Source organism: Pteropus alecto, unplaced genomic scaffold (assembly GCF_000325575.1).
Source record: "Pteropus alecto unplaced genomic scaffold, ASM32557v1 scaffold468, whole genome shotgun sequence".
Lineage (NCBI taxonomy): Eukaryota > Metazoa > Chordata > Mammalia > Chiroptera > Pteropodidae > Pteropus > Pteropus alecto.
Window position 1 is genome coordinate 624,919 of NW_006441394.1, and position 24,178 is coordinate 649,096.

General features: G+C 44.8%; 1 protein-coding gene and 1 pseudogene across 5 annotated transcripts in view; one reads left to right on the top strand and one right to left on the bottom strand.

The window, feature by feature from the left end:
* The window catches only part of NUMA1 (nuclear mitotic apparatus protein 1), a 64,879-nt gene that overhangs the window by 26,409 nt on the left and 14,292 nt on the right, over positions 1–24,178 (top strand). For 3 of the 5 annotated variants that reach the window (XM_025051589.1, XM_006918698.3, XM_025051588.1), the window contains exons 2-12: positions 8,722–8,795; positions 12,467–12,552; positions 17,572–17,651; positions 18,738–18,820; positions 19,397–19,477; positions 20,803–20,890; positions 22,227–22,347; positions 22,858–23,015; positions 23,225–23,342; positions 23,429–23,546; positions 23,908–24,048. In XM_025051589.1, coding sequence (XP_024907357.1) covers positions 8,754–8,795; positions 12,467–12,552; positions 17,572–17,651; positions 18,738–18,820; positions 19,397–19,477; positions 20,803–20,890; positions 22,227–22,347; positions 22,858–23,015; positions 23,225–23,342; positions 23,429–23,546; positions 23,908–24,048 — 1,116 coding nt within the window. In that variant the 5' untranslated portion in view covers positions 8,722–8,753. Of the gene's footprint in view, positions 1–3,672; positions 3,905–8,721; positions 8,796–12,466; positions 12,553–17,140; positions 17,221–17,571; positions 17,652–18,737; positions 18,821–19,396; positions 19,478–20,802; positions 20,891–22,226; positions 22,348–22,857; positions 23,016–23,224; positions 23,343–23,428; positions 23,547–23,907; positions 24,049–24,178 lie in introns of those variants that run through there. The other 2 variants (XM_006918697.3, XM_015594723.2) reach the window with 2 other exon arrangements.
* LOC112485364 lies at positions 9,844–9,962 on the bottom strand (annotated as a pseudogene).

A 24,178-nucleotide genomic window follows, 5' to 3' on the forward strand; every position in this document is an offset into this window, starting at 1 on the left:
CATGCACCTACTACCCTGCTCAGGAGAGGTACTATTCCCAGACCCTTTGAAACACACTGTGTGCTCCACATCCATCACCAACGCCCTCCAACGTCTATCTGAACACTATCCTGAATTTTGTTAGTCATTTTTCCTTCCCTTCCCTTCTCTTCCCTTCCCTTCCCTTCCTTGCCTCCCTTCCCCTCCCCTCCTTTCTTTCCTTCCCTCCCCACCCCTATAAAAAGGGTTTTAGTACTCCTGTCCCAGTCTTTCAGGGACAATGAGCCTGGGCTGTAGAATCAGGCAGGAGCCATGTGGCCTGCCTGCTGTCAGGCTAGGCTGGGAGGAGGGGTGTGGAAGTTCTGCTGCTGCCACAGGAGGGGAATGGTTGGCGGCATTGTGGTGGGGGAGGGAGAGGCTGGAGAAACTGGCCTGGCTTCTCGAGCTGTCCCGAAGAGAAGGCACAGAAGCTTGAACCTTGGCAACTTTGGTGCAGAGGTTCCAGAGGAGAATTCAGCCCCTCTGAGGCTGCACAGCTGGAAGCTGTTGCCTTGAGTTTAGAGCCAAGGGGGGCGTGAGGGGGGGGTGGAGTGCGGGAAGCCCTCTTGTATTCTTTTGAGAAACAGTATCAATTCTTTCTCGTGGTGGGGAACTTCAGGGCTGACACAATGCCAGATGTGGCCAGGAGGATATTTTAGCAGGCCTTCCTCCTATTTTCACCTCATACATTTTCTGGAGTGTCGATTGCGCCAGTGGTTAAATTATGTTTGCCACTTTGCTTTTTTATAAAAGCTTTGATTTTTGCTTTGCCTTTGCCTTTGCTTTCATGGTGTTTCTTTCTGCGAGTGATACTATAGAAATAAGCTACAGGGCCTGCGAGAAGATGTGGGGCCATGCAAGGTCTCTGCAGCAATGGGCCTTGGTCTCACCCCCTCCACAGTACCCCCACCACTCACCACAGTCATTCTCTGGTGGACAGAAGATTGAATTTGGAAACCTGCCGTCCAGATGTAGTTCAGTGGAACAGATTCAAGGAACCCTAGTGTGCTAAGTACTATGGGGGATCATAGAGAAGGAGATGGAACTGGTATGCCCTTGAAGAATTTGACAAGACTTCCATGCATATACAGTTAAGGCAGTACAAGTGCCAAATGGAGAATGTAGACACATTTTTCCCATCATGGTTATTAAAAATAAGTTCAAACATGAAAGAAACATATAGTATAGAAAGTCCTCCACAATTTAACTCTTCCCCAAGATAACCACTGTTAATCTGTTAAGAAATATTTGAGGAGTTGAAATTTAGCCAGATTTTAAAGTAAAATTCAAAAATGTAAACTGATGGAAGGAAAGCAAGCATCCTGAGGATCCAATCAATCTCCTGCTCGAGGAAGGAGCACCTCCACTAGCTTCCCCAACAAATGGTAGGCCAACTTCTGTTTGGGACACCCTGGTGACAAGGGGCCAAAATGCCTAACTAGGAAATTAACCTTTGTTAAGCACCATGTTGTACCTTATGTGCTAGCTAATGTGATGGGTACCTTTCAGATGTTACTGAATTAATCCTTATCACAACGTTATAAAATAAATATCTTTATCCTTTTACAAATAGAGATAATGAAGCTCAGAGATTACCTGCCAGGGTCACATAGCAGCAAATGGTATAAAGTTCTGTCATTAACTAGTTGTGTGATCTTGGGTGAATTATTTCATCTCTGTGGCTGTTTCCTCATCTATAAAGTTGAATGACAATATAATACCTACTTCACTAAGGGAGTTTTTCAGATTAATGAGTTATACACATTTGGCCAGGGCCTAGCACATGGTATCCACTCAGGAAGCATTAGTTACTGTTTATTTTACCTGTTTTCTCTCTTGTTCTCACATGATCCATATCATCTCCCCACTTAATTCTGTATGTGGCCTTCCTGTCCTCCTAGCCATCCCTCACACTTTCTTCTCCTTTACAGTTTCTCCATCTGCTTCCAGTCATTCTCTTCTCTTCATCCTGTCTCCACAGTGTCTCTCATTCCCCTTCTTACCATTCTCTCTTACCTTATCATTCATGACCTCACTATCTGTCTCCTATCTGTTGTAGCAGCCTTCTGACCCTCCTCCCTGCTGCTCATCTCATTCATTTACATACCAGAATAATTTCTTAAAGTACAATTCTCATTGTACCACATCTCTGTGTTAAAAACAAAAAAACAAAATAAACATTTAAACATTTAAATTTTTGTTTGATTTCTTGGCTTAAAGTTCAAGATTCTCCAATTCTGACCCCAATTCACTCTTCAAGTTTGTTCCCCCACTACTTTCACACCTTCTCTCTGCTTTCCCTTCTTCCCCACTCCTCTCCATTTCCACCGAAAATCCTACCTGTGTGTTTTAAGATCCAAATTAAAATATCACTTTGTTTTCTGAGTTCTTCCCTACTTTCACCTGGTTAGAATTTTTATATCTTTTTGTGGGAGTTAGCACATAGTGTCTTAAAATATAATTTTCGAGGCACATTTCATATGTCCTGTGGAATTATAACCTATCTCAGTGTAGATGCTGGGTTTAATTCATCTCTGTATATTCTACAATGTCTAATTACAGTGCCTTGCACATAGTAGGTGCTTAATGCATGTTTGTGGTGCAAGAGAAAGATGAGGGGGTTCCTGGTAACTGGTGGATTTGTCTCGTCTTGCCGATGGTCACTGTTCAGTTGGTGGAAACGTTGCGGTTTTGTTCTAAGAGCCAGACATCTCTTCTCTTTGGCTATGTAGAAGAGGCAGAGCCTGTTGGCTCTGCTGATGGGTCCCAGTGCCTGTGTCTGTTAAGGGGCTGCAGCCAGTGCCTGCCTTACTAGGTCCCGTGCCTTGGCCCCTCGGCCCCTCCCCACAAGTGCTCAGCGGAACAGGGGATTAGGTTCTGGCAGCACAGCTGGGATTTTGGCGGCCATTCCACAGTCGACAATAGCACGCAGCCACCCAGACAGGACAGCCCAGGCCTGCACTCCAGGGCCACAGTTTGCCTGGGCTTCTTGTTTGGGTGGCCGAGGGGGAGGAGTGCAACATCCTGGCCTTGCCACGCAGAAGGTACGGGCTAGAGAGAGTCCCTCGGGGAATGTGCTTGGGGGTGGCCATGTCCCAGGGCAGGCAGCACCCACAGGAGGAGGCAGGCGCTTTGTGTGTGAGCTGCATGTGTATGTTTAAAGACATTGCCCGCCCTGGAGCCGGCAGGAAGCTGCCCCCGTTTAAAAGGGCCTGCGTCTGGCTCGTCTGGCTCACTCTCCAAAGCCTCTGTTCCCGGGTCTTTCTCCCTGCCCTGCTTGCCGCCAGGCTGGGGCTGATCTAATCAGGGCAGCCCGTGGCCTGCCCTTCCGTTGCTTGCCAGAGAGATGGACTGGCTGTCACTGCAGTCTTAAGAGGCAAAGGGGGAGTGTCCGGGTGGTATCAGGTTTGTCAGGCAGGCCGCTGTGAGTGTGTTTTGTGTGTTTATGTCACAGTTTGCCTTGGCTCTTGCCACTGTTGCAGTTCAGTGTTTTTGTCTGCTGGCTGGTGTCCCCCCACCCCTCTGCATGCGTCCCATTCTCTTGTTTGTGCGCCAAGCCTTCGCTGCCCCTCCTCTCCAGTGTGCCCCTCCCTCCTTGCCCCTGACTGCTACCCCTCCCCCCTTGCTGAGAGTTCCCTGCTTCCCTGTGGCTCCCAGATCGCGGAAGCTTGCTGTGCCTTTAAAGAAAGCAGACTCCTGGCTGTGACGCACTTCTGGCTGTCAGCCAGGAAGATCGCTCCTGCCAGGCTGACTGAGAAGAAAACCAACAACTTTTCTTTTGTGTGTGGGGTTACTTTCCACTAGCCCCCCCTTCCTCCTCTCCTTTCAAGATTTAAATGCTAATGGCGGATTAAAACCTGTAAATACGTTTGGCTTTAGGAATCTGGTAAGGCCCTCCTGCACTGAGACTTTCTCTCCTCACTCTTTCTTGGGGGTTTTTGTTCGAACATGGACGTGGGGGTGCGGTGCAGTCTCCCCCATCACCTCCCTTTCCTGCGCCATCCTTAAAGGGGAGGGAGAAGAGAGGGAGAGCAAGTAAACACTCAGAAGCAGGCGTTGGGAGCAGAGCTTGCCAACATCCGGGAGTTGGCGCCTTTCAGAGCACAGGGTTGCTTTCTTTCCCCCTCGCGTAGATGTCAGCGCGTTTTTGTTCAGAGGGGGAAAGCGTGTGCGCCTGCACGTTGAGCTGTAGAGACAGCTCAGGAGAGCTTCTCCATTCCCAAGTGAGGCCTAGGTGTGTACGCAGTGATGGGGAGTGAAAAAGATTCATTTTTCAGCTGGTAGGGACCAGGGTGTGTGAATATAGTAGTGGGGGCAGGTGCTGATGAACTGCTGGAGTGGGCGCGGGTGTGTGCGTGCTGTGCAGTATATGTATATGGCTGTAGGCCCAGGCCTGGTTCGATTGCATCCCTTTCGACCACATACTTTTCTGATCCGGACCCTACAGAGCTTGGGGGAGGGCAGATATCAGCAAGCCGCTTTTGAAGAAGCCAGGGCAATCTTGGTTTCCCTTGCAGTCTCTCCCTGTTCCTCACCAGGGCCTCGGGGACTCTGGGGACTCTGGGGCCTCTGGGCTACACAGAGCGGGTGGTCTGTGTGAAGAGGGGGAGGCCTGAGCCCAGAGCATACATCCAGCAAGCTGGTTACCCTGATCTCAGGAGTACAGAGAAACCTTTTGGACTTGGACGAGGCAGCCTACTCAGGACTCCCCAGGAATTAAAAAGGATTGTGTTTTTCCCTCCTTGGCTTCCCTTGCAGCTGCTGGTCCTTGGGCCTTTTGCCATCTCCAAGCCAGCAAGCTGTTTGCTCTTCTGTTCTTTATGATAAATTAGCCTATGGCCACATAGCTTGGCTTTTTCTGGGCCTTTCTGGTATAAACTACCAGGTGAGGTGTGGGCACTTGATTGCCTGTGCCACCCAACTTATCCCTCCCAGAGTCAGAATCAGAGGAGTTCTAAGATCAGGGTGTCCACTCTTTAGATGTGGGCATCTCTCAGATGGTGGGAGTATCTCTTTTAGAAAGGTGTACAGAGCATGGAATTACTATGGCTGCAAGCGGCAGGCTGTCAGGGTAAGTGGTGGTAAATCTTGCCACTAAGCATGGGTACACAGGTGGTATAGCCATTTCCCTTATGAGCTGTGAGCCTTTGGAACCTTGAGATAGAGAGGGGACGGGCCTTGAGGAAGGACCCCTTTGATTTGGGAGTTTATGTGGGCATTGGGCCCTGGAATTCTGGAAGTGGGAATTAGCATCTAAGAGAATGAGGGTTCAGCGGAGGCATGAACTGAGCGATCAGTACAGTTTTGCAGCTTTCTGGGACCAAAGGTCACTTTGGTGTTATCTGGAGGCAGGGCTAGTGTTCAGGCAGGCAGTTAATGCTAAGAGGCGGTCTCAAAAGGAGCTGGCATCCAGGCTGGGGGGCGGGGTAAGGAGAGCAGTGCTGCTACAACTCAGACCCTCTGGCCTTTGGCCTATCACTTGATCAACTCTTAAAACTGAAGCTTTTCCAGAACAGACCCCAGAGCTCAGCAACCTGACCCCTCTTGGTCCTTGTATCTGAGCAGGTGGTTTGCATTAGCTTCAGCCCTGGTAGGAAACAGTGGCTGGGTTTTAACTCTTTAAGACCCAGAGAGGGTGCATGCCAAGTGGCTGTGTGTCTCTTGCCATTTTTCTTGTCCTGGTATTTCTTTGGAAACATAGAGAGATTACTGTAAATGTGAGAATTGGTCCTGATGGTGAAAGAGTTACATTATGTCAGTTTTGAAAATTTAAAGGAGATGCAAGGCCTTTATTTTATCAGGCAGCTGCTTCTGTGTCTTGGTTCCTTCTTGAGCCCATAGATATCTGAAGCCTCTTTTGGATTCTGGGGCTCTTTGCAAAGGATCAGGTAGGTGAGAACTCTGAAGGTGCCCTCAGAAGGCCTGCATTTTGGGTTTTCTTTTTTTGTTAGTTGATTGGGGGTTGCAAGGGATGCTTGATTGTGTTGGGGTGGATCTCAGGGGATCTTTCTGTGAAATGGTTCCAGGCTACAATCGTAGGGATCTGTTTTTCCACCGCCATCACCCAGTCTTCTGGGTGGGGCCTGCCTCAGATTTCAGGGGGAGGGTGGGGAGGATGGTGCTCTGGCTGGGAGCCCTTGGGTTCCAAGCCAAGGCCTGCTTAAAGCTGTAGTCCCAGTGCTAAGGACTAGCTGTGCCTCTGGCTTCAATCATTCTTTACCCAGAGAAGAGTGACTGGATGGGCTGTCCTGAAGGCTCTCACCTCAATGTCTTGTCTCTGAGAAAGTGCCCCTTTATGGGCTTCGAGCTGACAAGGTCCTTCTTGAGTTCCTCGTGTGGTTGAGTATTGGATTCCTCTTGTTTCTGTGCCTGGGAAGCATATAAGAAGGCATTTGGCCTTGACACCAATTTTCATGAGCAGTGGAACTAGTTTTAGATAGGCTCCCCTGGGAGGACATAGGTTGTATGCTTTGCCTCTGAGATGAAGGAAAGAGGATGGTTAAACCTCAGGTCATTTTTAGCAGCACAGCTGTGGACTCTCTCAGAGGGGGTAAGATCTACCTCCGGTTGCAAATAAAATTTCTGACTGAAGTTTTGGGCCTCATCAAAAGGTCGGCAAGTCTAGAGGCAGCAGTGAGGATGAGGGGGAGGTAATCTGGGCGTCATTTCCCTTGTTCCTGAATAGCTCAGACTTTTTTTTTTTTAAAGGTTCAGTCAAGCATTTGGCCATTTCAACCTTTACCACAAGGGCCAGGCGTGGTCCCTGTAACTTTAGGCTAGCCAACTACCAGAAAAGCCGTTTTTCAGTGCAGTAATTGAGGCCATCTGCCTTCATCCTTGCCTGGCCCTAGGGAGCTAGGCAGTTAATATATACAGGTAGGCCATCCTGGGTGAAAATCATCCAGGACTGAGGAGTACATAGGCCCCTTAGCTTCTCTGCCCCCCTGAGATCTCCCTTAACCCCTTCACTTGCTATTGCCAAAGCCCAGGTGAATTGACTCATTTCCAAGACAGACATTGGTATGTCATGTTGGGTTTTGTAGGGTCAGGAAACAATTATAATTAGCATTCAGTTATATTTAGTATTTAATTATTTTCTTCTATTATTTAATGCTTCATGTATGTTTTATTTCACTGCTTACCCTGCTATAAGCCCCTCGAAGGCAGGGACCATGTCATTGTCTCCCATTTCAAGTAATTTTCTTATATACTCTCATCTAGCTTCCAGCACAGGGTGAACACATGTAAGGAGTAAGAAAATAACCTTTTTGATTGGTTGATAAACAGGGTACGCTTGCATAGAAAGGACTAAGAGATTTATATCTTTTTTCCCTACTAGACAATGAGCACCATATGGATAAAAATGGTGCTTTCTTATCCTTAACACTTTGCATATAGAAGGTACTTAGAAAATGTTGGTTCTGCAGAACTCACACCTTGAAGATGCTGCTATGTGTGGAGTGTTAAAGGCTATGTGGCTCTTAGCACTTATGTTCTTCCTTGTAGAATACTAACAAACTGAGCACCTGTAGCAGGAGATGGGGGGTGGGGCTGATTGCTCCCATGGAGATTTGTGGGAATTGTGGGGGCTGCTAGGAGGTGTTGGGGAATATTTAGTCACCAGGTCTGTGGTCTCTTGGGCAGGTAGGCAGGCAGATGGCCAATTTCCAGTGGGTTGGGAAATTGGGGGTAATACCAGGATAGATACCTAATCTTTTATTAAATGTCCCATGGGCTAGCTGCCAGAATTGGATTTGGCTTCACCAGATCCCCCATTTGAACCTTGTCTTTGATGTTTCTGTGGGGAATTTAAAAATCTAGAATTCGGAGAGGTTTTGGATTTGGTTAGGATTTGTTTATTATTGTTAGGTAAAATTTGGGTACTTGCAGAAAGAGCCAGAAACCAACCTTTCTGCTTAAGAATGGTGATTATTTATTGCAGCAGTCCCCAACATTTTTGGCACCAGAAACCAGTCCTCCTAGGAGAATCTAATGCCTGACGATCTGAGGTGAAGCTGAGGCGGTGATGCTAGCACTGGGGAGTGGCTGCAAATACAGATGAAGCTTCTCTTGCTCTCCCGCTGCTCACCTCCTGCTATACAGCCCAGTTCCTGACAGGCCACTGACTGGTACTAGACCATGGCCTGGGGTTGAAGACTCCTGATTTATTGAATCCCTGCCATGTGGCAGGCACTGTGTTATTTGCTTTATCTTGAAGTATCACAATATCCCAGAGAAATGTTTGCAGATCCCATTTTGCAGATGAGGAAACAGACTAACAGAGGTTATGCTATTTGTCCAAGGTCACAAGATCATGGTAATAGGGAAGCGGCATTCAGACAGAGATCTGTATGGAAAACCTTGATTATTCTGTCTTAAAGACATCAGGTCCCACAGAGCAGGGTTGAAGGCCAGCTTTGAATGTTGTATTTTCTATAGAGCAGAAAGGTTGTGTGTAGAACTTGTGGACATTAAATTAAATGCAAGATTCTTTATTGTCAGCTTTGCAATAATAAGTTTTATAGTAATTTTGATGTCTACTCTAAGCTCTCTAAATAGTCCCATAGTGCCTTGGTGGATTAAGTGCCAAGTGAAGAGTGATTTATTTAAGCATTCAGAGCTGCTAGTAAATGGAACTGTTGCCTGCCTCCTTCATGATGGATATCTGATATAATTAACTGCTCCTCTTCTGTTGGGTCCCAGGTACATTGGGGTGACAGTCTGGTATCACCAAGATGACGCTCCATGCTACCCGGGCGGCTACACTCCTCTCTTGGGTGAGTGGTCTTCCTTTTCTTTGCTACCCTTCTCCAGGAAGCTTGAGAGTGTGGGAGAGGACATTTTTAGGACCCACAGCTGTGTAGTTTTCTAATCTCTAGACGAAAGAAATATGGTTTTCCTTTGCCTTTCCCCTTAGTTTTTGACTTTTATTATTTCTAATGATATTGCTGCTGATAGTGATCATGACTGCTTGTGCAGGTTAGAAGAGGCTTCTCTAAGGTATGTATTCCCTTTTGGTCATAGGAAGGGTTGCTGCAGTGTGGCATGGAAACCCACCCTCATTTGTTTCCTGTATATTTTTCGGACTAAAAGGGTTGATGCTGAACTTTACTGACTGACATACAGGGACTTTGGTCTTCAAAGGCATTTAATTGTAGGGCAGGTTCTCTTCCTTCTCTTTACTGTGTTTTGTCTGCTTCCATTATTTGTCTGTTGCCTTCTTGATTATTCACCAAAATCCTTTTGCTAGGTATTTTTATATATTTTTTGCCCAAGACAGTAGCAAATGAAAAAAATAATACTGAGCCTTGGGAATTTAAAGTAGCAGAGAAATAAAAAAGGCCATGAAATGTAGTGATGACAAGCATGGGCCTTGGAGCCAGACAGCCTGACTTAGAATCATTGTTCTGGCCTGTGTGACCCAGGGCAAGTTACTTAACTTCTCAGCACCTCATTTTAAAAATGGAAATGATGACGATGATGGACGTAGTCACGGGATTACTATGAATATATTGAGATAATGTATGTAAAATACATTTAGTGCACACATGCAAAACCAACACAGTATCTGAATAAATAATTTTTGATACTTAAAATATTGCTTGGGCATGCTATTTGGTACAAGGTATTTTAGTAGTCACCCTGACTACTGATCAATTAGCCAATTAAAGAACCAATTTTTTTAAAAAAATTATAGAATATTTTAAAGGAAACAAACTTAATTTCCAGATAGGGTAGATTTAATAAAACATTGTCTTTAAGCACTGCCAAATCTCTGGTCAGGAAATTTGTGTTTAATGTACCAAATATGCATTCTTTTTTTAAAGCCTGCAGCACCCGGTATTCCTTGGTGGTCTCCCATCCAAGTACTAACCAGGCCTGATCCTGCTTAGCTTCCGAGATCAGACGAGATTGGGCATGTTCAGGGTGGCATGGCCATAGATGCAAATATGCATTCTTAATATTCAGTTTCTGAAAGAGATGCCAAGTTTAGTTGTATAATTTTAAGTGGATATTTTTATATTTATATTTTATATATTTTATATTTACATTACATTTTAGTGTTTTATGTCTACATTAGAAACATTGTGTCTCCCTTCTTCTCTCATCTACCAAAAAAGGTTGGTGAACTATGTCTGTAGTTCAATAGATTAAGTGAATATTGGGGGATCCTTTAGCCACATCATTTTAAGTTAATCAGTTAATCTCTTTGTTTAGGCTTATTTTTATGATGACTACTACCATTACAAAGAACATACACAAGACTAGTTTTATGTAACAACAGATGCTTGTATACTTTTCTCAAAAATCATGATGAACATGCATTAAAATATTTAAAAAGTTACATAGAATTTTTCAATTTAAACAAAAATTAGGCAGCTAAAGTGGATTTTATGACACTGTAGCAACACTCATGAAATAATGCTTATGTTAGTGAGAAGTGGTTTAGAACACACACATGATAATTTGATAATTACATCTGTGGTTAAAAAAAAATGACCCAGGAAAAAAGACTAGAAAGAAATAATCAAAATACTTAAAAGGCTTGTATTAAAATTCTAGAATGAGTGGAGTTTTTCGGTTTTCCACATTTTCAGTAATCTATAATATAAAAATAAATTTATATTTTATTTTACTTAACGTGTAGCTTGAAATAATTTTGTACCAAGCAATTATAATGAATAATTTTGTACCAAGCAATTATAATAAATAGGGAACTTTAAGATTCAACAACCTTAAACACCAAAAGCCTGACAGGCAGTTCTTGGTTTCTGCTGTGAGCTTGGCCCTCACTTGCATGTTTTCTGCCCTGACTAGAGATGAAAGAGCTTCTCCACTTCAACTTTCCAGGATTTCTCATTTGAGAGCAAAATAATGCACAGGAAGAAAACACATTTTTATATCCATGAAAAAACCATTGCTGGATTATTGGTATTCCAATTAAGATTCCTTAAGTGACTTTAAATCAGCTAACTGATGTGATTTTTTTCAGTCTTGTTAGTGAACAAGCTTTCATAGCCCTTGAATATTTTACCTAGATTGAAGATATTGCAGGGAGATCAGTTTTAAATGCTTAAGTCTTGGCAATCTCTTCATTTTTAGGCAGTAGGAGGGATCTTGGCCTGTAGTATTCAGAATCTTCCTAGAAAATTTACCTGCTAACTACATTAAACTTTTTTCAAAAGATGGTATTAATATATTGTCTTTAAGACTTCAGTGAAAGATCATATTTTATATTCCACTTTTTTTAACCTATTTTAATTTAGATCCATCTAGAAGTTGTTTTTAATATAAAAGTATTTAACTGAAATAAATATTATTTATGTTGCTGAATCATTGATTTCTTTTTAAATCCCCTTCTCCACTGCATTCAGCTAATTTAACTGCTAAGAAGTAGAAGTCTTGCTGGATCTACTTCATTATTTTAATTTCATTAATCATAATAGTGCTTTGCATTTAGTGGTTTTACTTTGTGTTGTTACATCCATAATCCCATTTGATTGATTGATTAGGCAAACCCTTCCTAAGGTAAACTTCAGCCTGGTGAACTTGGTGCCTATGAAATTCTTGAGGATTTCCTGTAGAAGTTGACCATATATGCTTGTTGAAAAACCTGTGTACCTGATCCATTTACATGCGACTGCTGGTGAATTTTCTAGTGGTAAAGACTGATTTAGATGGATACCTGCCTGAAGGCAAAGAGAATAGGGGATTGAATCAGAATTGATGAGTTTTTCTTTGTGGTTTCCATTTCTTCTTTCCCTTCCTCACTTTTTCTTTCATTATCTTGTTTTCCCATCATTTTTCCTTCCTTCCTCAGCCAAAGTTTTATGTCTGGAAAGAATTTAAAAAATGCATTAATAAAAAGATTTTATATCTGTGTGGGAGTATATAAAATATATGTGATATTTAATATAAGTTTCAAATAGATATTTCAAAATTCAAGAGACACAAAGGGCTGTAATGTAAAAATTTGAACCATGAAGGATTATAACATAAGCATTCAAGAGATACAAAGGGCTATAATTTAAAAAGCCTTTCTTTTTGCCACCTCTGACTCCCAGCCATCAAGTTCCTCTCTCTAGAGGCAATGGTGGTACTAGTTTCTTGTGTATTCCTTCCAGAACCATTTATTATCTAACTGTATTTGAAGTATACCCCTAGTGTTAGAACATCCTAGGAGAATTTAAGATCTTATTTAGTTGAAGCCAAAGGAAAGACTTTGATGGTAGCATTCAGGTGGCTGGCTGTCACTGGATGAGTGGGTGCAACAGCATTCCTTTGCTGAAATTAAAAATTCTAGAGTCATCTGTTTCTTCATAGCTATAGCCTACAACTCTAGGTAGTCACAATTAGGAGAGAATTGTCAACATCTGAGGAAAGGAACGAACCCCGGTGCTTCTGGCGCTTATGATGTTTTCACCAGGCTCTTTGCTTTGTCTCTCAGGTGAATGGCCTGCATGTGGCTGACCCTGTGGAGGCCTTGCTGCAGCTCCAGGACTGTAGTGTCTTCATCAAGATCATTGACAGCATGTGAGTACACCACATGCCTCTCCCGCCTTTCAAGTGAAGTTACATGCTGGGGTAGGGGCTATGTTTGCTCCCTTGCCTTGGAGACTGCTGTGGGCAGAGTTGGTGTGGCATAAGCCAGTGTGGGGCCCAGAGGCAAGAACACATTGACCTCATCCTCCAGTCACTGTGTATGGCAGAGATTTCGCTCTTGACCCACCTTAAGGCTTCCTTACTCTTGCACAGAAAAGCCTCCAAGTCTCCATGCTCTCACAGTTTTCCAAAAGCCTGCTCTGCAGCTCCTTGTCCTCTTATCTCAATGGGAGTCTTGTACAACCCTTTTGTGACTTGTGTTTATCTGACAAGCCTTTTTTGCAACCTGCAGGGCCAGGAAGAAGAAAGGGGAAGCTCTTAAATGTAAGGGAAATAAGCAACACCTAGAAATCTCATCTCTAACTTGTTAGCACAGCACAGATAAATCTCATCTCTAACTTGTTAGCACAGCACAGATATGCCCTTCTCTAAACGTTACAGCATTTCTGTTTTTTTTCCCTGCCTCATTAACTTGCTTTGTGAAGTTGATTAGCATTTGATAAGCTGCTTGTTGTCATGTAGCCAGGGTTCTAAGTTTGGGCCCTTTATTTTCATGTCTGTGTCTTTAGCACTTGTTTCCTTTGAACATTACAGTTATCAGGGGAGTCAGTGGACTGGGGCCTCTTCCTACTATCTCTCTGGAACCAGGCAAAGATAGATCAAGCTAACCTACAGTTATCAAGCTCACATATTTCATCCTTTTTCCTATATCATTAACTTACATGAATTATGGAGGACAAAACTGACCTCTCACTTCTTAGTGTTATCAGCAAAAGTAGAGGCCAGCCATAATATAAGGACTTGGAGCTATAGTGATGGAGAAGAAAGCACAGTAGACTGTGAGCCCCTAGGCCAAGGATAGGTAGGCCGAAGTGTTGAGGGTGTTTGCATGGCAGATAGGAACTGGCATCAGGAATTCAGCAACTCTGAAGCAATTTGGCCATCTGTTCATAGACAACAGCTCACTGACAGGGAAAAAAAGGTAGAATTGAGCTTGTCAAAGGCAGGAACTGGGTCTGATTCATCTTGGGTCCTTTGCACCTGGCTTAGAACAGTACATTGATTTTAATTAATGTTTGTTGGGTGAGTAAAGAAGTGAACGAAAATGTAGTTGATATTTTCCATCAGCAAAGCCTAGTAGAACAGGTAAGTTTGCTAGAGTAGTTTTTAAAAATCTTTTGAATGTATCTTTTGAAATGTGTATTGGTAGGAAGATATCTTTTAGGATTTCTTAGAAGTCTCTATGCCTCTAACCAATACCTGCCTTAGCGCCTCTGAAAGAAGTCAGTATTTTTATTTTGGTATAGACACTACCATTTTCTCTCCCAATAACCCAAGCAGGACCTTTCAACATCATCTTGAATTCCTCCCTCTCCTTGGCACTGATTTCTTATCAGTCACCATCTTTCGGTTTGTCCTTTAGAAGACTTCTCACATCCCTTCCTCTGCTTGATTCTGGATGCCAGGCCCTTGTGAGTTCATTCCTTTCTAATTTGCCCTTTTTCGAGGGCATTCCTATACATGGGATCTTAGGAACCTTCCTCTAATCCTGCTTTCATTCTGAGGCTCCACAGCTGGCAAGCCTCATTGGTTGTTGCTAGGAAGTTGATTTCTAAAATCTTCAGCCTTGGTATTTAAGAGCTTTTGTCATCCATCTCCTCCCACCAGTCTTGTTTCCTACTCCTTCCCCAGCCCCCTCTCCCCCTCCTTTTTTGGATCCTATAGAGTTTCCTAAACTCTAGATTTTAATTGCATCATTACAGTGCTGCTTTACCTGTTCTCTTCCCCTTTGTTGCCTATAAACTGGTAGTTAGATCTAAGTTTGATTAGCTTAAGTTTTGGGTTTGTTTTTGTTATTGTTTTTTATGGCTACTTCATTGGTGAAGTTGTGTACCATCTATAAATCAGCATTTTGCAACTTTAATGAAAATTATTTTGCAAACCCTAATGCAATGATAAATCTAGGCAACCAACATCAATAGCTGATAAAACCATTAGGCTGGCAATACCTAACCCACTTTTTAATTTTAACTTCACTAAAAGAGAGGCAGCCCAGTATGATACGCCTCGTGTTGTAACATATAATAGGGTACAGCATGCCTTCTTTTGGCTTAAAACTAGATAGATCCAGGGAGCTTTTGCTTTTGAGGAGATAAGTTTCCTTGGCCTGATGACAAGAGCAGTAGATGTGTCCAGGGGTAAGGATGTATGCCTTTGTTTAAGTTTTAATGTGGTGAGGAATTTTAGTAGGGAAGTCAAAAGTTCAAGATGCCCACTTTCCATGTTATCTTCTAGGGTGTCGCCTGAGCCTTAGAGTGGGTGGTGGTGGGGCAGGGTTGGGGTGGGGGGCAGTATTTTAGAGGGAGGGGCTATCAAAATCCCAGGTTAACTTTACTCTGTCTCAGGTCCAAGACAATCCAGACCAACTTCCTTTGAGAAAACAGGCATTTTTGGTGCATATGTTCTGCCTGTTGCATTTCTGATGCGGCTACTGTTGCCAACCTAAATGATGCCTAGTTCTCAGGGGAAGGAAGTGGAAGATGGCAGGGTTGGTGGCAAATAGAATCTGTGGGAATTGAACAGGGCTTGTTCCTTGGCTACTTGGCCTTCACCTTGGGAAAATTCACTGGAGTCCACCTCTGACAAGTTTCTCTTTCTATTCGTTTGTGTGTTAATAGCCTGAAGCAAAAAAGGCTATATACCATTTCTTCGATATCATGAGGCTTGAATAGCAAAATTTAGTGGAGGCATTTTGCGAGAAAACCTAAAGCCTTGACATCTGTTTTATTGACATTGACTTCTATTCTTTCCAATAAAAAGCATCCCTCATCTATACTCAGCCCATATGTATTGAATACCTGCTATATTCCTAGCTTTCAGCTTGCACAGTTAGAGTGGTCAGTTGTAAGTGATGTAGTTGTATCCATGGGTGCTGTAGGAATTCCTGAGAGGGAGGATGGAGGTGTGACTAGCAGTGGTTCTGGATGGCTTCCTGCCTAAGATAAGACTTGAGCGTAGTCTTAAAGCTTGGGCTGGATTTCTCCAGGACCAGCGTTTTCCAAAGCATCTTCCATGCAACTTTACTTATCAGTGGGAAAGAAGAAGGTATTGTGATTAAATATGTATAGAAAATAATGCATTTTATATCACTCTTCTTTAGAAAATGTCCAGTTTGGTTTAACATAGTATTTCTCAAACATTTAACCAGTGAACGAACCCTCTTTATTTTTATCTAGTGGAGTACACTTAGGTAAATTACTGCTCTACACTAAGGCTAGGAGTCGGAACATTCCAGATTGCGAGAATATAAGGGAGAGGGCTCTTTCAGGAGTCTGAGGAGAATAGCATATCCTGAAGACTTTGTAGTCATAGATCAGCTACCCAGGGTGCTTCTTGGAGCAGGGTCTCACTTAGAAGAAGCCTTTGTAATCCACTGTGAGATTGGGAGATTGAAGGAGCTACTCATAGTCTTGACTTGGATGCTTCTTGTGCTTTGCAGGATGTCTGGCACTGGAAGGTTCTAGGGCCTGCCCTGCCCTCCACAAAGTTGGTTGAAAACTTCTGAGAAACAGGAAGCCCTTTAATCAATATCTCCAGCTGTAGCTTAGATAGAGAAATCAGCTTCTAATTTGAAGTGAAGATATTCATTCACCTCTTAAAATGAAACTGCAGTTAGCCTGAACCCCCAGGAGCCACGGGCCTGGGCCGTGTGAGAGCTCCCCCTGCTGCCTCCCTGCCCTCATTGCTCTCTGCACTTTGCTTGTCCTTCCAGTTAAACACTATGATAGCCACAGATCAAAAGTGACTGTCCCTTGGCCTGGCCTCTGGGAGGCTTTAGTCACCTCGGCCTTAGCCTACTGTGTGTTGAACTTTGTTCTGTCACTTTAGAGCCTTGTTTCCTCTTGTTCTTTTAGTTCTTGGATGTGTTTTTTCCTTTTCATCATCTCTCTTACTCTAGCCACATTTTCCAGGCATCCTGAACTTTTATACCTGAGCCGCTCAGATTATTGAAACCTAGCTTCCCATTTATCTGCACTGCCTCCATCTCCTCTTGGCCTCCTTTTCACAGAGCTTTTTTTATATAGTCATGTGCTACATAATGATATTTTGGTCAAAGACAGACCTCATCTACAACGGCGGGCCCATGAGATTATGATGGACCTGAAAATTCCTATTGCCTAGTGACATTGTAGTGTCATAGTTAATGCGTTACTCGTGTTTGTGGTGATGCTGGTGTAAAGAAACCAGCACTGCCAGTCATATAAAAGTATAGCACACGCAACTATGTTTAGTACATAATACTTGATAATGATAATAAATGACTATGTTACTGGTTTATGTATTTACTGTATTATACTTTTAGAGTGTACTCTTTCTACTTAATATAAAAAAAGATTTGTTGTAAAATAGTATGCCATGTTATGCTGTCAGCACCCTTATACATCTTGTGTTCACTATGTCTCTTGAATGCATCATTTTCCTTTTTGCTTGATTTATAATCTCATGTTGTTCTGCATAGTAACATGCTGTACAGGCTTGTAGCCTAGGAGCAGTGGGCTGTACCATACAGCCCAGGTGTGCTGTACCATCTAGGTTTGTGTAAGTACATTCTACAATGTTTGCACAATGACTAAATTGCCTAATGATGCATTTCTTAGAATGTATCCCCGTTGTTAAGTGGTACATGGCTGTATTCACAAATGGGATGGCAGAGTGCTGTCTTTTCCAGAAGGACCTCATGCTTGAAGTCCCCACTTCTCACCTACCTCACAGTTCCTTCTGAAAAAATGGTATCTTGGTATCTTCTCCCTTGCTTCCAGCATCTGGTCTGGTTCTCTCCCAGATCCAGTGCAGACCAAGCCTAAAGAAATGGGAAGATAGCATGTAATGTATTAGCAAGGAGGGAAGGATTGCTAAGTGCTCTGGTCCTAACACTTGCTCTTTTTCCAGCCACGGTACTGAAGAGGGGCAGCAAATCCTGCAGCAGCCTACGCCAGAGAGACTGGACTTTGTATGCAGTTTTCTGCAGAGTAAGCACCTTTTTATCTAGCTGAGGAGGAGCTGCTTCCTCAACTCCTGGGACTTGGTTGCCCAGAGGAACCAGTTCACAGGTGTCTGGAGGAGCAAAGATTCAGGGCTGCCTACTCTATACCACAGAGATGAATACACCTGGGTCAGCTTCCCTGGGTCTGGTGATGTTCACACCAGCCGGGGAAAGAAGAGTGTCCCTTTAGTCCCAGAGCCCATCTTCGAGATCCAGGTAGAGTCAGATGGTTAGTTTCCAGTACTCGTCACCTTGGGCTCTCATTCCCCCTCACTGAGAGGGGATGGAGGCACCCACGTTACCTTCTTTCCCTTGTGAGAACAACATTTCCCACAGATAACTTTGAATTAATTGCTTAGGTGATAGGTGTAGGGGCAGAGGCAGATTTAGGCTGAGATCTTGGCCCTTCTACTCACTGCTTGTGTGACCTTTCTGGACATAGATACCCTGTCTGTAAAATGGAGATAATGATAATTGCTTTAGGTTGATGGTAGATTGAATAACACACACAAAGCTGCTGGCACAGTGCTCTTCAGTTCCCCTACCTCGTACAGCCAGGGTCTTCATCTTTGATAAGGGAGCTATCTGCCATCTCCATCTCAAGAGAATTAAAGAAAAAGTAATAATAGATTTAGATAAAACAAGGTGTTAGTGATTGAGCTCAGACCCTCTGACAGCATAAGAACCAGATGTCCCCAGTCTTCATCTAACTCAGCTGCAGGCTTCCTCTGCGACTTCAGTTGGAAAGAGACTGCAGAGTGACCTCTAGGCTGCTCCTCTGTGTTTCTGAGTGGGAGTTGGTGCATGGGTGGGTGAGTGCATTGTCACGCCCTAGAGCTGCTATGAATCTGGCCTGCTTTCTTCATGAACTATCCCTGTATTCATTGGACTGACCCAGGATAGAGCTTACTTCAGATGGAAACATTTGCTGGGGAGACAGGACATAGGAGTAAGGTGCCCTCCATCTCCCAGTCCCGCCAGAGACTCAGTTCTGCTCTGATTCTGAGGTGTTCTGATATCTCAAGGATGGCCCTCAGGAAGTTCACCGTTTTCAACATTGTTCTCATTACAGAAAACCGAAAACATCCTTCTTCTCCGGAATGCCTAGTGTCAGTGCAGAAGGTGATGGAGGGGTCAGAGCTGGAGCTGGCCAAGGTAACCAGACTGGTGGGGGTGGGAGTGTCGCACTGGAGGGACCTACCAGGCTTCTGTTAACCCTGGGGAAGTGGTGGGTGCTTTATTTCTGGGGCTCGTGGAGGTTTGAGGTAGGTGTAGGCAGCCACCAGGCTCAGGTAGAGGCTAATTTAGCCCAAGGGGTCTAGGAGCCCATGTGGAATGACAGAGAGGTGTACTAGACTATTAGTGTGGGCCTCAGTTGAGACCTGGCAGGAATCAGGCCTCACCTAGCTGTGTCATATTTTTCTTTTTAGTTCAGTCTATTTCATTCTCTCTTCTGTTTCCGGTGCTGGCTTAAAGGGTGCCTTAAGCTTCATACCCAAGTTGTATGAGTCCAGGTATTTAGCTTTGCAGGAATCCTGGCACCTAGCTTTTTACTTGTAGGCATTGAGTTCTCAAGTGTTTCCTGGTGCAGTTAAGGGCAGGGCCTGGGACTGTTGTAGTCTAGGAGTTTTTGGAAGAGTTTCCAGAATAGCTCAGAGTCCCCAGAACTGTTCAGGGGCACTGAGAAAAGAGATAGCCCCACTGAGTGACTACCTCCTGTTTGGCTTCTAGATAACCATGCTGCTCTTATACCACTCCACCATGAGCTCCAAAAGTCCCAGGGCCTGGGAACAATTTGAATATAAGATTCAGGTAAGCTCTTGTGCCTCTACTCTACCTGGCGGGCCTAGCCTGCACTTCACATCACCCCATCTATTTTTCTTTAAACAGCACATATTGTTTGTTTGTTTTTAAATTACATTATAGTAGTTATAGCCATTTGTTACAGAAAGCCTGAAAAGTATTAAAAAGCCCAAAAAGGGAAATAACAGTTGCCAGTAATCTCATTCCCAGAGATAATGGCTAACTTTTGAAGGCTATACTTTCAAGTTCTTTTTTATATTTAATTTTACCTGAAACTGTATTGTATTTGGATGATACATAGAAATTGTCCTCTGTTCATATACTTGTTCCTGTTTGTGTATACGTATTTTTTACACAAACCGTCACTCCATTTAATCCTCTTTTCCTCTGGTAGGAAGGATTAGTGAGAGAGAGAATGTCTTTGTCCACCATGATAGTCTAGCTCAGAGTGGTTACCTCCTCTCCCCTCTGTGTGGTCCCTAAGTGAAAAGGAGTTGGTGCATCTGCTTCATTATAGAGGGAATTAACCCGGTTTCCGAGAACTACCTGCCATATAGGTCCTGATGTTGGCCTTGCTTCCTGCATGAGCAGTTGTCCTTTATTTCCCAGAGCAGAAGCAACTGGGATGCCAGAGTGGGTAACGCAGGTTGACTAATAGGGCAGTGTCCACAGAGCTGTGGCCTTTCATGTAGTGATAGAAATGTCGAACCACCCCATTTCTTACTGAGCTCATGGCTCATCTCTGGGGTTTTTTATAGTGGCATAGGAGGGATGGGTGACTCCTTCCTCCCTTCAACCTTTTCTCTGCTCTATTCTGGTCATAGACCTGGCAGAAACAAATTCTAGAGGAATAAGGAACTATAGCAGAGTTGGCCAGGAAAATTAGATTAACTCTATAGCTTTGGAATCCAGACAAAGAATGGAAGATTTTATAGCTGAGCTGGTAGATAATCTTTGGATGAGCCCCAGAGGCGTTCTCACTCAGACAAAGAACAATAGTGGGTGTTAGCTAGAAGAGGCCAACATAGTGATGTTAAAGCTTTCTGACTTCATTACTTTCCTTGCCTATTCTCTTCTCTTGTGGTCAGGAGTGAAGTCAGTTAGGAACACTTGTCTGACTCCGGGTGCATCTTTTGGGAAGAAGAGGGAGTGGGAGCAAGTGGGGTGAACACATGTCTAATATAATGTTCTTGGCTGGACCATGGAGCTTCCAGCTCTGAAGAAGAATGGGCTTCAGCAGGCTCCTGGGGCTAGCACTGCCAGGGTGGTGCCCTCCATCTCTTCAGGCCTCCCTGGCATCTAAATGATCTTCTCTCTGTCTCTTTGTGGCCCAGGCTGAGTTAGCCATCATCCTCAAATTTGTGCTGGACCATGAAGATGGCCTAAACCTGAATGAGGATATAGAGAATTTCTTGCAAAAAGGTAAGTAGGGCTCTCTCCTGAGGACCCCCTCCTCTCTGAGCTAGGGACTGCTAAGATCCTGAGTTGTTGAGAAGTGCAGTCGGGGCTCGTTTCTGGCCCCAAAACAAGACATAGAGTTGGTACTCAGGAAATGTGTGTGTAATGGAGTAGGTTGATTTCTGGGCCCTGTTGCCATCATTTCAGTTCCTATGGAGCTCCTTGTTGCCTGGCAGCAGCCAAGCAGGACGTTTATAAGTGATCATCTCTGCTGTTAGGTTCTCCTCGATAACCAGCCCCCCCCACACACACCCCTCTTTTTTTTTTTATTTATTAAGCAGTCATTACTCTAGCTTTAGAAGTTGGGAGTATGTAGTTCTAAAAGATGTTTATTTTTCCCCACATGAAGCTCATGTTCCAGGTGGGAAGGCAGATATATAAACCAGTAAATATGAAAAGGAACAGTTGCTAGAACAGAGAGGCACTGAGTCTACCAAATGTCTTGCTAGAAGTACAGCAGAAAGAGTGATAGCTCTCCCTGACTTCTGATGAAGAGGCCATCTTCGAGATGATAGGATGTATGAAGTGGGTCTAGGCAAGTTCTCTTTCAGCCGCTGAATTTGACGTTCTTCATATTCAGGTTCCTCATGAGCCCTTTAGGTGGAGATGTTGGAAATTTGAGTCTAGATTGCAGGAGAAGTTCTGGGCCAGGTTATGGGTTTGCACGTCAGTGTATGGCTGGACATTGAAGCTGTGGGCACTGTGGGCAGAGCAAGGAAGCCCCATCCAAATTCTAGGGGCTTAGAGGGTGGGTGGAGGAGCAGGGAGCAGATGAGGGAGACTAAGAAGAGTGAGAGTTTAGAAGTAGGAGAACCAGGTGAAGGTGGTCATGAAAACCAAGGGAAGAGAAGGTTTTGAGAAAGGTGTAGTGTTGTCAGTGCAAGATTTCAGAAAGGAGTAGTTTGGAAAGACCAGTAGCTCTGACCTGAGAGGTCACTGGGGCTGAAAAGATCCTGCTCAGGGCTCCCAAGCTGCCTCTCTGTGTTGGCTTGAGGGAAAAGCTTGAACACTTGGTCCAGTCTCTGAGCATGGAAGATATGGAGGTCTCTGAGCTTGCTCCCTCCACTGTGCTCTACATGTCTGTGGTAGTGGAAGTCCTTGCTTGATTTGGCTTAGGAACACTGACCTCTGGATAACCCAAACACTAGGTTTCAGGTTCTGCCCAGGGGCCGCCCTCTGTAGCTTACATATAAGTGTCTGGATTCAATCCCACTAAGACAAGTTCTCAAAATACATAAAGATGCAAATCTGTTCACCCTGTTACTAACCTTTCTTTGGTTTGTCTGCTCCTTCCCCCCAGCTCCTGTCCCTTCTTCCTGTTCCAGCACCATCTCTGAAGAGCTCTCTCCACCCAGCCACCAGGCCAGGAGGGAGGTTCGCTTTCTAGAGCTACAGAAAGTTGCTTCTTCCAGTGGGAACAAGTATGTGCCGACCCTCTTTCCTGGGATGGGGCCTCAACATCCAGTCCTCAGATACCTCCATCCTAGGGTTGTTATATATCGTCAGAGTGCTTGCAGTATTCCTGCAGATCTGGGATGTCTTCACCTGCCCCAGTACTAATTGGGGGGATTATTTGGGATCTGTCTTGGCAGACAGTCTCTCTCAAAGGCTCTTCCTTGTTTATGGAATTCCTTTCTTCCTTGGAGACTACGCTAAGGTCCTTCTCTCAGTGCAGCTCTGCAGAGGCAAAAGGAGAATGCATGCCCTGAAATGCCACCTTTTTTTCTGGCTTGGAAAAAGGAGGAAGGGTTTTCTCAAGGTCACGTCACGTGGCGTGAGGTAGAACTGCAAACAGAACCCAGGTGTCTGGGCCTCCCAGCCAGTGCTCACATCTGCAGCACCTTGCACCCCCATCCCTGCCTATTGCTGGTCACTTTCAGGCCTCACATCTCAGACTCTGACCATGACATCTGGGCCATCTCTTTCCTCAGCTTCCTCTCAAGTTCTCCAGCCTCCCCCATGGGTGACATTCTGCAGACCCCACAATTCCAGATGAGACGGCTTAAGAAGCAGCTTGCGGATGAGAGAAATAATCGAGATGAGCTGGAGCTGGAGCTGGCTGAGAGCCGCAAGCTCCTCACTGAGAGGGGTGGGTATGGGGCACAGCAGATGTGAGTGGGCAGCGCTGGGTTTACCCTCTGGCTCTTATGTTTTCCCCTCCTGTTGGGCCTGGGCCTGTTAGGCTGACCTCCTGGAAATGGGTTCTGGCCTTGCCTCCATCCTCTCTTTAGATTGGATGCCTCCTCCTCCCCTTAGTTCTGTGCTGATTCTTCTTCCTTCTCCCTTCCTCTGGGCCAGATGCGCAGATAGCCATGATGCAGCAGCGCATTGACCGCCTGGCTCTGCTGAATGAGAAGCAGGCAGCCAGTCCACTGGAGCCCAAGGAGCTTGAGGAGCTCCGTGGCAAGAATGAGAGGTAGAGTTCTCCCTGCCTGTCTTCCCAGCTCCCTGTCCCACTCCATGGGGAGCACTTTCTTTTCTCACTGCTCCCCTCCCTCGCAGCCTCACCATGCGGCTCCATGAAACTCTGAAGCAGTGTCAGGACCTGAAGACAGAGAAGAGCCAGATGGATCGCAAAATTAACCAGCTCTCTGAGGAGAATGGGGATCTTTCTTTTAAGGTGAGTGTTGGGTGGGAGGGGTTGATCTTGTTCCCACCTGGAGGCCCTTGGGGTTAGGTTTGTCTGGACAATTCTCAAGAGAGGGTTGGGAAGAATGTCCTTCCCGGCATCTGTCCTATGCTTCTGTCTCTCCAGAGACCTGCATACTTTGCCCCTTTCTTCATCCCATAATTGGCTGCGCCACTGACTTGGTCATGGGCCTACATTTCGATTTGTAGTCCCGAGTTAGAGATGTGATTCTTTGTGATTGGTTTGAAGAGGGTTGGAGGGATTATCAGAGGTCTCCAGCTCCTAGAGTTCAGGGAGCAGTGGTAGTGCCAGTTTTGACCCTGGGTGATGGGGATTCCCACTTGTCTCTCAGCTACGTGAGTTCGCCAGTCACCTACAGCAGCTACAGGGCGCCCTCAACGACCTGACAGAGGAGCATGGCAAGTCCACTCAGGAGTGGATGGAGAAGCAGGCCCATCTCGAGAAGGAGCTCAGCACAGCCCTGCAGGACAAGGTAACCTTCTGCTTTCAGGAGTCAGGGCCACCATCTTGACCACATGTTCAAAGCTGAAATCCGTTTGCCATTCTCTTCTTTGGGGCCTTTGGGAATTAATTTGACTTCTCTTCAAGGTTTAATTGGGTGC